Genomic DNA, 10,442 nt, shown 5'->3' on the forward strand with positions numbered 1-10,442 from the left:
ACAACCCCATTCTTATCAGTCAGTATTAAAGCGTTTAGCCAAAGAATCTTTAATTCTCAAAAGCAAATCAAATTGACAGTACATCAAAGACTTCCCACCTACAAGTAAACCTGGTATACTAATGGCAATGGAGCTGAGCTAAAAACAGTATTAGCCAGACTGGCTTGGAAGAGTGTCGGAGATCTAATATGATGTGGCAGATCACAAACAAATGCTCTTATTTCAGAAACTAAAGAAGCTGTATAAACTACAAAAATCTTGGTTTTTTTTTGTTTTTTTTGAGACAGGGTTTCTTTGTGTAGCCTTAGCTGTCCTAGAACTAAGTAGACTAGGCTGGCCTCGAACTCACAGAGATCCAAAGCTTAAAGGCGTGCACTATCTTATTTCTGGAAATATGAGAGAGAGCTATAGAAGCTTTAAGGACAAAATTACTCCGCCTGGAGGGATGGCTCAGCTGTTAAGGACTAGGCTCACAACTAAAAAATATAAGAGTTCAGTTCCCAGTACCCATGGCTGTCCCTCCAGGTACCCAAAAGAGACAAAATTACTCAGGTGTCAGGAATATTTCCTTCTAGGATGTATTTGTGTATAATGGTTCAGAGTAACTTTACCATACAATGGAGAAATCAGAGAAGCAGATTTGAGCAGTTGTATATACATGTATTATGTATAATAGTCAATGACTGGCACTATTAATTAAAAACCACAGATATCTCTAACACCCAGTACATTTTTTAAAGATTTCCTAGGATTGTAAGGAGGAAGATGGGAGACTATGAGCCAGATTGAAAGTATAGTATACTTTCAATATAACCAACATTTATAAAAAAAGTACAGGGGGCTGGAGAGATGGCTCAGTGGTTAAGAGCATTGCCTGCTCTTCCAAAGGTCCTGAGTTCAATTCCCAGCAACCACATGGTGGCTCACAACCATCTGTAAAGAGGTCTGGCGCCCTCTTCTGGCCGTCAGGCATACAGACAGAATATTGTATACATAATAAATAAATAAATTATAAAAAAAAAAAAGTACAATAAAGTAATCAATTAACTGGGCACTGGGCACACTCTTGTAATTCTAACATCAGGAGGTTGAATCAGGAGAATTACAAATTCAAGGCAAGTTGATATACTTGGGCTATGTATTTAAAAACCACCACCAGGAGCAGCAGCAGCAAGAAATGGATAGGGGGTGGAAAGATGGCTTAGTATTAAGAGCACTTTCTGCTCTTGTAGAAGACCCAGGTTCAGTTCCCCACACCCACATGGCAGCTCACAACTGTCTCTAACTCCAGTTTGAAGAGATCCAACGCCTTCTTCTTGCCTCTGAGGACCCTGCACATAAGTGATGCATATATACATATATAGGTAAACAGTCATATACATAAAATTAAAAAGAAGAGAATCAAGGGCTGAACATATTCTTAATAATCCCAGAACATGGAAGGCAAAGGCAGGTGGATCTATGAGTTTGAAATCAGCCTGGTCTAAACAGTGAGTTCCTGGCCACAGCTAGAATTACACAATAAAATCTTGTTTAAAACTGAAAAACAAAAAGTGGGGGTGTGTATGTGGGGTAGGGCATGATAACACAAAATACGACAGAAGCAGTTCCAAAAATAATAAGCCAGTTTGTAAGAACTTTAAAATAATTATTAAAAGTATTTTATTAAAAAAAAAAAAGGAATTATGCTCACATCTAATTCCAGTACTAGGAATGAGGAGAAAGAAGGACTGGTTAAGAATTCAAGATCAGGCTAAGCTCACAGTGAATTCCAGGTTAGCCTTGGCTAGAGTAAATAAGGTCTTATAAAGTAAATAAATTAAAATCTAATTACATTAGTGTGTGATACTGCATGCTTAGAATTCCAAAATTCCTAGGGTGGCTGAGGAAGGAGAATCTTGAGGGACTGCTTGGGTTGCCTAAGTCTGTCTCAAAAACAAAAGAAAAACATTGAAAAAAAAATAAAGTATGTTTCCTTGTAGTAAAATATCAATTACTAGATGCAGAAAAGAAAAATTAGTGGAATTAGTGCTGGGATAGGCTGAACACTTGCCTAGCACTCATGAGGCCCTGGTTTTAATCCTCAGCACCACTAAAGAAAAAGAGGTGGGGGGCTGGAGAGATGGCTCAGAGGTTAAGAAAAAGAGGTGGAGATGGGGACAAAATAATTAGAAAACCACACAATAGCCATTTGGTAACCACCAAAAATAAATAAATAAATAAATTATTCATATGAGAACCAGGGCTGAAGATAACAGCCCAGTGGCACAGCACTTAATTGTCCAGCATGTGAGAGGCTCCAGGTTAAAGATCAGGGGGTGGGTGATATATGCCTGGTATGGTCGTGCATGTCTTTAATCCTAGCACTAAGGAGGCAGAGGCAGACAGATCTCTTTAAAAGAAATTGAGAACCTGACTCACAGAATCAAAATTCAAAAAACAAGAGAGAAAGGTAGCATAAAATCTATGCTTCTGAGCCAGGTGTGGCTGGGCACACACCTTTAATCCCAGCACTCAGGAGACAAACGCAGGCAATCTCTGAGTTTGAGGCCATTCAGGACGGAACAGAGAAATCCTATCTTGAAACCCCCTCTTCCCAAAAAGTCGATGCTTCCAGCCTACAAGGAGCTCGAATGACTTTCACCAAATACTGGGGGAAAAAATGGAAAACACTACATCTGCATGTATGTCCAATTTTCAATTATTTTCTAACAGCTTTTGTTTTGTTTGAGACAGTCTCACTATGTGCCTCTGGCTGTCCTGGAAGTCTCTATGCAGACGAGACCAGACTCACCTCTGAGACTCACCAGCTTTTGCCTCCCTAGAGCTGGGATTAATTAATATGTATGTCATAATGCCCACTTGTAAATAGTTTTACATACTGAAACTTTATAGTTTCTAAGCAACAAATATTTCTATGTAATTCTCACCTGTAAATAAGCTATTTTGAAACATTCGCCTAAAAGGACTTCATGTTTAAGAAAAAAAACAAAATTCTTGACCTATTTTTTTTAGGGTCTTGCTAAAATTACTCTGTTCAAAAGTTAAAAGAGCCAACTCCTAAAAACTTAAAATTGAGATTTTTTTCCTTCCTTTTATTCTGACAGTTTTTAAAAATTATTTTCCTTTTGTTTTTAGAAAACTCAGACTAAATATGAGCCTAGGAAAAGTATGCAATGGATACCGTCATTTGCTGAGAAAAGATAAAACAACTAAAGGCTACCCTTAAGTCTAAATAAGAAATATACTCAAGAAAGATAGCAAAATCTGTGACTAAAGAGAATGATAACTGCCTATTGCACGGGTATTTTATATCTACTCATTAAAAACATAAAAAGAATATCAATTAAAAAGATCTGTACCGTGAAAAACAGAACTCTAATTGTTTTCTCAGACATTCTTTTAAATCTTCTGTAGAAATTGTTGAATTGCTTTCTCCTGATGGCAGAAAATGAGAGAGAGAAAACTGTTAAAGTTGTCACAGGTAAAACTTAACACATATTCTGAAGTCATCGATTAACTACAAATTAAAATGTAAAACAAAACTGTATTATTAAATCAAGTCTAATTTCTTTCAACTTACACTTTTTCCAGCAGTACTTCATACTGACTGAAGCTTCATCTTACTGAGCTGGAGCTGAACTCCGAAACACAGAGAGTATTCATCTAGCATGTGTGTGGCAATGGACTCAATATGCGTTGTCACACACATAGTTCATACATGTCAGTACAGTGCTTGTCATACAAGCATGAACCCCAAGTTCAAGTCCCAGAACACACATTAAAAATGTCAAATGTGAGCCGGGCGATAGTGGCGCACGCCTTTAATCCCAGCACTCGGGAGGCAGAGGCAGGCGGATCCCTGTTAGTTCGAGACCAGCCTGGTCTACAAGAGCTAGTTCCAGGACAGGCTCCAAAACCACAGAGAAACCCTGTCTCGAAAAACCCAAAGAAAAAAAAAAAGAAAAAAAAAAAAAGTCAAATGTGATGACATCATAGTGTATACTTGTACTTCCAGTACCATGGAGGTAAAAACAGGAGGTCCGTGGGACTCTCTAGCCACTAACCTAACCTAATGAGTGAGCCCAAAGCCAGTGACCTGTCTCAAAGACCAAGGTGGAGAAAAGCACACATGCGCGCGCACACACTTCTCCAAGAAATAAGGAAGGACCATTCGTACAAAAAGTATTTGACTACTATGAAGTTAAACATTGCCCTGATCTCATTTGTAAAATTGTGAGGCAGGCAGATCTCTGAGTTTGAGACCAGCCTGGTCTACAATGTGAGTTCCAGAACAGCCAGGGCAACACAGAGAGACCATTTCAAAAAGAAAAACATAAAAAATTGAAAACTCAGTTCTTCAAGGGAACACGAAAGAAAACAAGAAACCCCAAACCAAAGGTGATCTAAAATTTAAGACAGGAACTAAAGTGGGACAGAATGTGTTTATGTAACTTATCTGCTCTGCTAGCATGATATCCACTGTGAGTCACTCATAATTCTCTTTATACCTTTCTTCATTTCTTGACTTGTTTCCTCAGTTGCTTGGTTTTGACTCTTTGAGACAGCATCTTAGGTAGTTTAAACAAACTTCAAACACAATGTGGGTAAGCATGACTTTGAAGTCCTAACCCTTCTGCCTCTACCAACAAGTGCTGAGATTATATTGCACAGGGTAGGTACTTCGTAGCCCAGGATAGCCTTAAAACACAGACTATAAATCCTCCCCACAAGGAAGGAACACAGAAAAAATGACTAAGAGCAAATGTCCTCTCATGATTCTAGAGAAGTTAAGTAACAAGATGAACCCTAAATGAAGCATATATAGATTCACCCTGAAAGTCAAAATAGACAAGATTGCCTGACAAAATTGGGAGCATGGGGGTGGGGGAGAAGGAAGGGTGTGAGGGGAATGGAGGAGGGGAAGGAGAACTCGAGGGAACGGATAATCTAGATGAAGAATAGAGATGAGAGCAAGGAAAGAGATATCTCGATTGGGGAAACCATTATGGGGCTAGCAAGAAACCTGGCTCTAGAGGAATTCCCAGGAATCCACAAGGATGATCCCAGCTAAGACCCTAAGAAATAGAGGAAAGGGTGCCCGAACTGACTTTGCCCTGTAGTCAGACTGATGAGTATCTTAAATATCACCATAGACCCTTCATCCAGCACCTGATGGAAACAGAAGAGACCCGCATCGGAGCTCTGGACTGAGCTCCCAAAGCCCAGTTGAAGAGTGGGAGGAGAGAGAATATGAACAAAGGTCAAGACTATGATGGGTTCACCCACTGACACAGTCTACCTGAGCTAACGGGAGCTCATCAGCTCCAGCTGGACAGGGAAGGACCCAGCATAGGTCCAAACTAGTCCCTCTGAATGTGGTTGACAGTTGCGTGGCTGGAGCAGACTGAGGGGCCACTGGCAGTGGCACCAGGATTTATCCTAAGTGCTTGTACTGGCTTTTTGGGAACCCATTCTCTTTGGATGGATACCTTGCTAAGCCTAAACATAGCAGAGAGGGCCTTGGATCTTCCCCAAAGCAGTGTGCCTCACCCTCTCTGTGGAGTGGATGGGGTGTGTGTGTGAAGGGAATGGAAGAAGGGGAGGGAGTGGGAACTTGGATTGCTATATATAATGAAAAAAGATAGTTTGTTCTCTTTTTATGCACACATGTATTTTCCATGTGTGCATAGAGGCCAGAAGTTGATATTTGGTGTCCTCTATCATTCTCCACCTTAGAGATCTCTTGATGAACCTGCTATGGTGGCTGGCTAGGAAGTTCCCAGGATCTGCCTGTCTCTGTAACTAGTACTGGGGTTAGACTCAAATCTACCATGCCTAGCTTGTATGTGGGTGCTGGGAGTCGGGATTTAAGTCCTCCAGCAAGTACTTCACTCACTGAGCACCTCCTCGGCCCTAATATTTCCTCAATGATTAGTTGCTAAACTTAAAATATACAGTGATAAATTAATTTCAACAGTAATGAAGGTTTTTCATTCTAAGTATACATATCCCTCCCTTTCTCCCTGCTTTCTTCCTTCTTTCCTCTTTTGAGACAGCGTATCTCTGTGCAACAGCTATAGCTGTACTGGAACTCGCTTTGTAGACCAGGCTGGCCTTAAACTCAGAAATCCTCCTGCCTCTGCCTCCCAAGTGTTGGGATTAAATGAGCACACCACCACTGCCCCAGTAATATATGTAATGTAAATAATTTTTTACATTATTATTTTATGTATATGAGTGTTCTGTCTACATGTATGCCTCTGTATCACATCGTGCCCAACGCCACTGGAGGACAAAAGAGGACATTAGATCCCATAGAACCGGAGTTATGGATGGTTTGTAAGTAGCCATTCGGGTGTGCTGGGAATCAAACCCAGGTCCCCTGGAAGAGTGCTATTAACCAACAAGTGAGTCATCTCTCTCCAGCCCCTGTGGAATCTTGTTTTTGAAAAAATTATTGCAGGCTGGAGAGGTAACTCAACAGTTAAAAAGAGTACTAACTACTTTTTGCAAAAGACCCAAATTTGGTTCCCAGCACCTAAGTTGAGAGTCTCACAACCATATATAACTCAAACTCCAGGGAGATGCAACTCTATGGCCCCCACAGGCACAAATATATACACATTATTAAAGAAAAAAAGTAATAGTGTGTAAGAAAATGTGTGTAGGCGTGCATATGGCAACCAGAGGACAGCTTTGTTGGGTTGGTTCTTTCCATCTACCTACATATGGGTTCTGGGAATTGAACTTAGTGTGGCAAAGCACCAATACTCCATAAACGTTTTCACCTGTATATGCAATCTGTTATATAAAAGTCACCTCTCCAAATGCTAAGTGAATAACCAATTTACTCAACTTTCAATGTCATTTACAGGAAGCACATTCAAACTAGCTGCACTACACCATTTATCAAGCCTATATTCAAAGTAGCCAAATGTTAACTATAATATGACCATAAGGTGAAAGGAGACATCACTTTTTTTTTGTTAATTTACTTTTAATAATTAATTAGTTTTGTCTGTGGACCACCATGTACATGCCCGGCCCCTGCAGACCCAGGAGAGCACACTGGATCCTCTGGAACTGAGTTACAGACCGCAGTGAGCTGCCTCATAGGTGTTTGGGAATGTAGAGCAACCCGTGCTCTTAACACTTAGTCATCTCTCCAGCTATGGACTTATCACTTTAAATTTTCATATGGGAATAGCAACCCTACATCTCAGAAATTACCTTATAAGTCAAACGACTTAGAAATCTATCCTGGGAATGGATATGCACACTAGGTAGAAGCTAGCATGAGGAACTGAACTGAGATCCTAAGCACCCAAGTAAAAAGTTATGCATGGCTGCCTCAGTATAAGGGGGCACACTAGTGGTCACAAGTTCACATCAGACACACAAACAATTCTAAGTATTTAAAAGGTTAATTAAAGCTAGGAATGATACTGAACACTTCAATACCAGTACCATTTTGGAAGCAGGCAGATCTGAGTTTGAAGCCAGGTTGGACAACTTAACGAGTTCTAGGCCAGCCAGGGCTACATACTTCATATGACACAGCCTCAAAGAAAGAGGAATAATTGAAGACAATTGCTTATAGATTTTATTCTAAATCACAGGGTTATTTGAAGCAGAAAGAGATATGCCCATTACAACAATTTTTCCAAAAGACCCTTTAGAAAAATAAAGTGAGATAAATACAATCTATAGTTCACTTCAGTTCCTTTTAAATTTCCTCCGTTTTATGGCTAGAGAGATGGGTCAGCAGTTAAGAATTTTTTTGCAACCCCTTTAAATCATATTGACTACTACCTCCAGGCTGGTTGGATCAATATGGAAAAAAAAAAAAAACAAAAACAAAAACGAAAATAAAAAACCATTGCAGCCGGGCGGTGGTGACGCACGCCTTTAATCCCAGCACTCGGGAGGCAGAGGCAGGCGGATCTCTGTGAGTTCGAGACCAGCCTGGTCTACAGAGCTAGTTCCAGGACAGGCTCCACAGCCACAGAGAGACCCTGTCTCGAAAAAAAAAACAAAAACAAAAAAAAAACAAAAAAAAAAAACAAACCATTGCAAACAGAACCACAGAAGTCTGTTGCTGACATTAAAGACAGACTTCACATTATGTCTAAGTGAGCTTCAAACTCTCAATCCAGTTGCCTCTGACTCCCAAGTGCATGGATTAGGAGTGAGTGCTACCCCTGCCATCTAGAACTATGTATCCCTCCCCCTACCCGACAGGGTTTCTCTGAGTGGACCTGGCTGTTCTAGAACTTGCTCTATAGACTAGGTTGGCCTTGAACTCAGAGATCCATCTGCCTCTGCCTCCAATGTGCTGGGATTAAAGCATCACCACTGCTTAATATATACTTTTTTCTTAAAATTAATCTCTGAAATACAGTACTTATTTTAAAATAAATTTCATGCTGACAAAAGTGATAGAAAAAGATAAAACTGCAATGATCAACTAATAAATTGAGAAACTCATAACTTTTGAAATGTGGATCTCTTTTAATTACTTTCTCCGGTTATCTTTAATCTCAAGCGTTTCTTTAACAGGTCTTTGCAAAGACTACCTCTACAAATTTTATGTCTGGGTACTAGCCAAAAGTATTTTTAATAATCACCTAAAAGTTGTTTGATATATGCTTCTTTTCAAAAAATTTCAAAATTCTCATTTTAGCAATAAAAAACAAAGGTTACCAGAAACATCGTATATTTGGTAACTCAGATCTTCTGGTCCTAAAATCATTCCCTCAGCTGACTCTTCGATGTCTGTAGTATTTCCAGTGGTTTCACAAGCAGGAGAATACATGACTTCATACTCCTTGCACATATCTTCTGAAAGTTCTGGATTACCTGTTTTTAAGAAACAGTATTAAAAGTAAACAGGAATTACTTAAACCCACCTTCAGTGACTACGTCATCCTCTAAAAACAATTTCAAGTAACTGTACCAGCTGGAGAAAATTTCTCCATTGGCACGAGTTATTATTTCTGAGCTGGGTGGTGGTGGCACACGCCTTTAAATCTCAGCACTTGGTAGGCAGACAGGTGGATCTCTGTGAGTTTGAGGCCAGTCTGGTCTACAGAGCGAGTTCCAAGACAGGCTCCCAAAAAGTTTTTTCTGAAGACAGACAAGTTTTGACTGTATCCAGCTAATTCATTTGCTTACTTTCCTGGAAGCATCACACACTATGATGGGTTATCACTTTCCGTTCTTTCTGTTATGCAGATTAGGGAAATAAGCATGCCAGGTTAACTGCCCAACACCAGTGAGTCAACACATCTGATGACGACAGACCCAAGCAAATCTTATCAGAACTTCTAAAGGACATGGGCTATATAAGATGGGCTAGATGCTGACCCAAAAACACATACATTAGTGACTAAAGTCATGTAATTTACAAAAAAAAAAAAAAAAAATTGACAAACTATAACGCTAAGCATTCACAAATAAATTCAAATCTTTGGACCTGAAAAGTGCCCCCAACTGCTTGAGATAAAAGCTTGGCACCCAGTGTGGCAATATTTGGATAAACTGTGACTCACTCCATCATTGTATTAATCTGAGCTGAAGACCTTAGCAGCTCTTAGGAAATGATGGCACCCTAAGAGGTGGAGCCTAAATGAAGATAAGAGCTTTGTGGTGGCAGGTCCTAAGCTCTTTTCTTCTTTCGGGTTCTTTGTTTGCGGGTCCAGTGATCAGCAACTCTGCTTCACCAAGAGACTCAAAATGCCCAAAGTGATGGGACCAAGTTACTATGAACTGAACCTCATGAGCCAAAATAAACTTTCTTCCTGAAAGTTGACTTTCCTTATATATTTTGTTCAGCACAAAAATATTAACCAACACAGCAAATAACCAAAGGCTATCTCAAAGTTGTTTGAACTAATTTAATCATACATTTAACCAAAATTTAAATTTTCCAATAAATACTTAAGACTTACCCTCAGGATGAGATCCAGATGTGGCTGCAGTTTCATGCCAAGTGCTTTCCGTTACAGGAGTGCCATCTGGATTTCCAGAAGGAATTTCTTGCCATACTTTGGCATTAGGATTTAAACCAGTGCCTTTAGATGTCACCTGCTAAACAATCAAAAAAGATCTGTGTAAACTGAGATCAAGGACTTTTTTATTACTTAAATTTGAAAATAAAAGCAAAATAAAATAAAAACAGCAATACTAACAGACAAACAGTACATAATTATTAGGTCTGTGTTCTCCCTACTCAAGGGTCTCTACACAGCTCCAGTTGTCATCAGTCTTTGTCTACTTCCTAAGCATGAGGATTACAAGTATGGTCGGGTGATGGTGACACACGCCTTTAATCCCAGCATTCGGGAGGCAGAGGCAGGCGGATCTCTATGAGTTCGAGACCAGCCTGGTCTACAGAGCTAGTTCCAGGACAGGCTCCAAAGCCACAGAGAAACCCTGTC

The 10,442-nt window shown here is 39.8% G+C and overlaps 1 protein-coding gene across 5 annotated transcripts in view; it reads right to left on the minus strand.

Annotated features, from left to right (window-relative positions):
• The window catches only part of Larp4 (La ribonucleoprotein domain family member 4), a 62,781-nt gene that overhangs the window by 32,216 nt on the left and 20,123 nt on the right, over positions 1–10,442 (minus strand). For 4 of the 5 annotated variants that reach the window (XM_005353895.2, XM_013348694.2, XM_026782498.1 and 1 more), the window contains exons 2-4: positions 9,954–10,092; positions 8,707–8,862; positions 3,363–3,438 (exon numbers count right to left, since the gene is read on the minus strand). In XM_005353895.2, coding sequence (XP_005353952.1) covers positions 3,363–3,438; positions 8,707–8,862; positions 9,954–10,092 — 371 coding nt within the window. The remainder of the gene's footprint in view (positions 1–3,362; positions 3,439–8,706; positions 8,863–9,953; positions 10,093–10,442) is intronic. The other variant, XM_005353896.2, reaches the window with a different exon arrangement.

This window comes from Microtus ochrogaster, chromosome 15 (assembly GCF_000317375.1).
Source record: "Microtus ochrogaster isolate Prairie Vole_2 chromosome 15, MicOch1.0, whole genome shotgun sequence".
Taxonomy (NCBI): Eukaryota; Metazoa; Chordata; class Mammalia; order Rodentia; family Cricetidae; genus Microtus; species Microtus ochrogaster.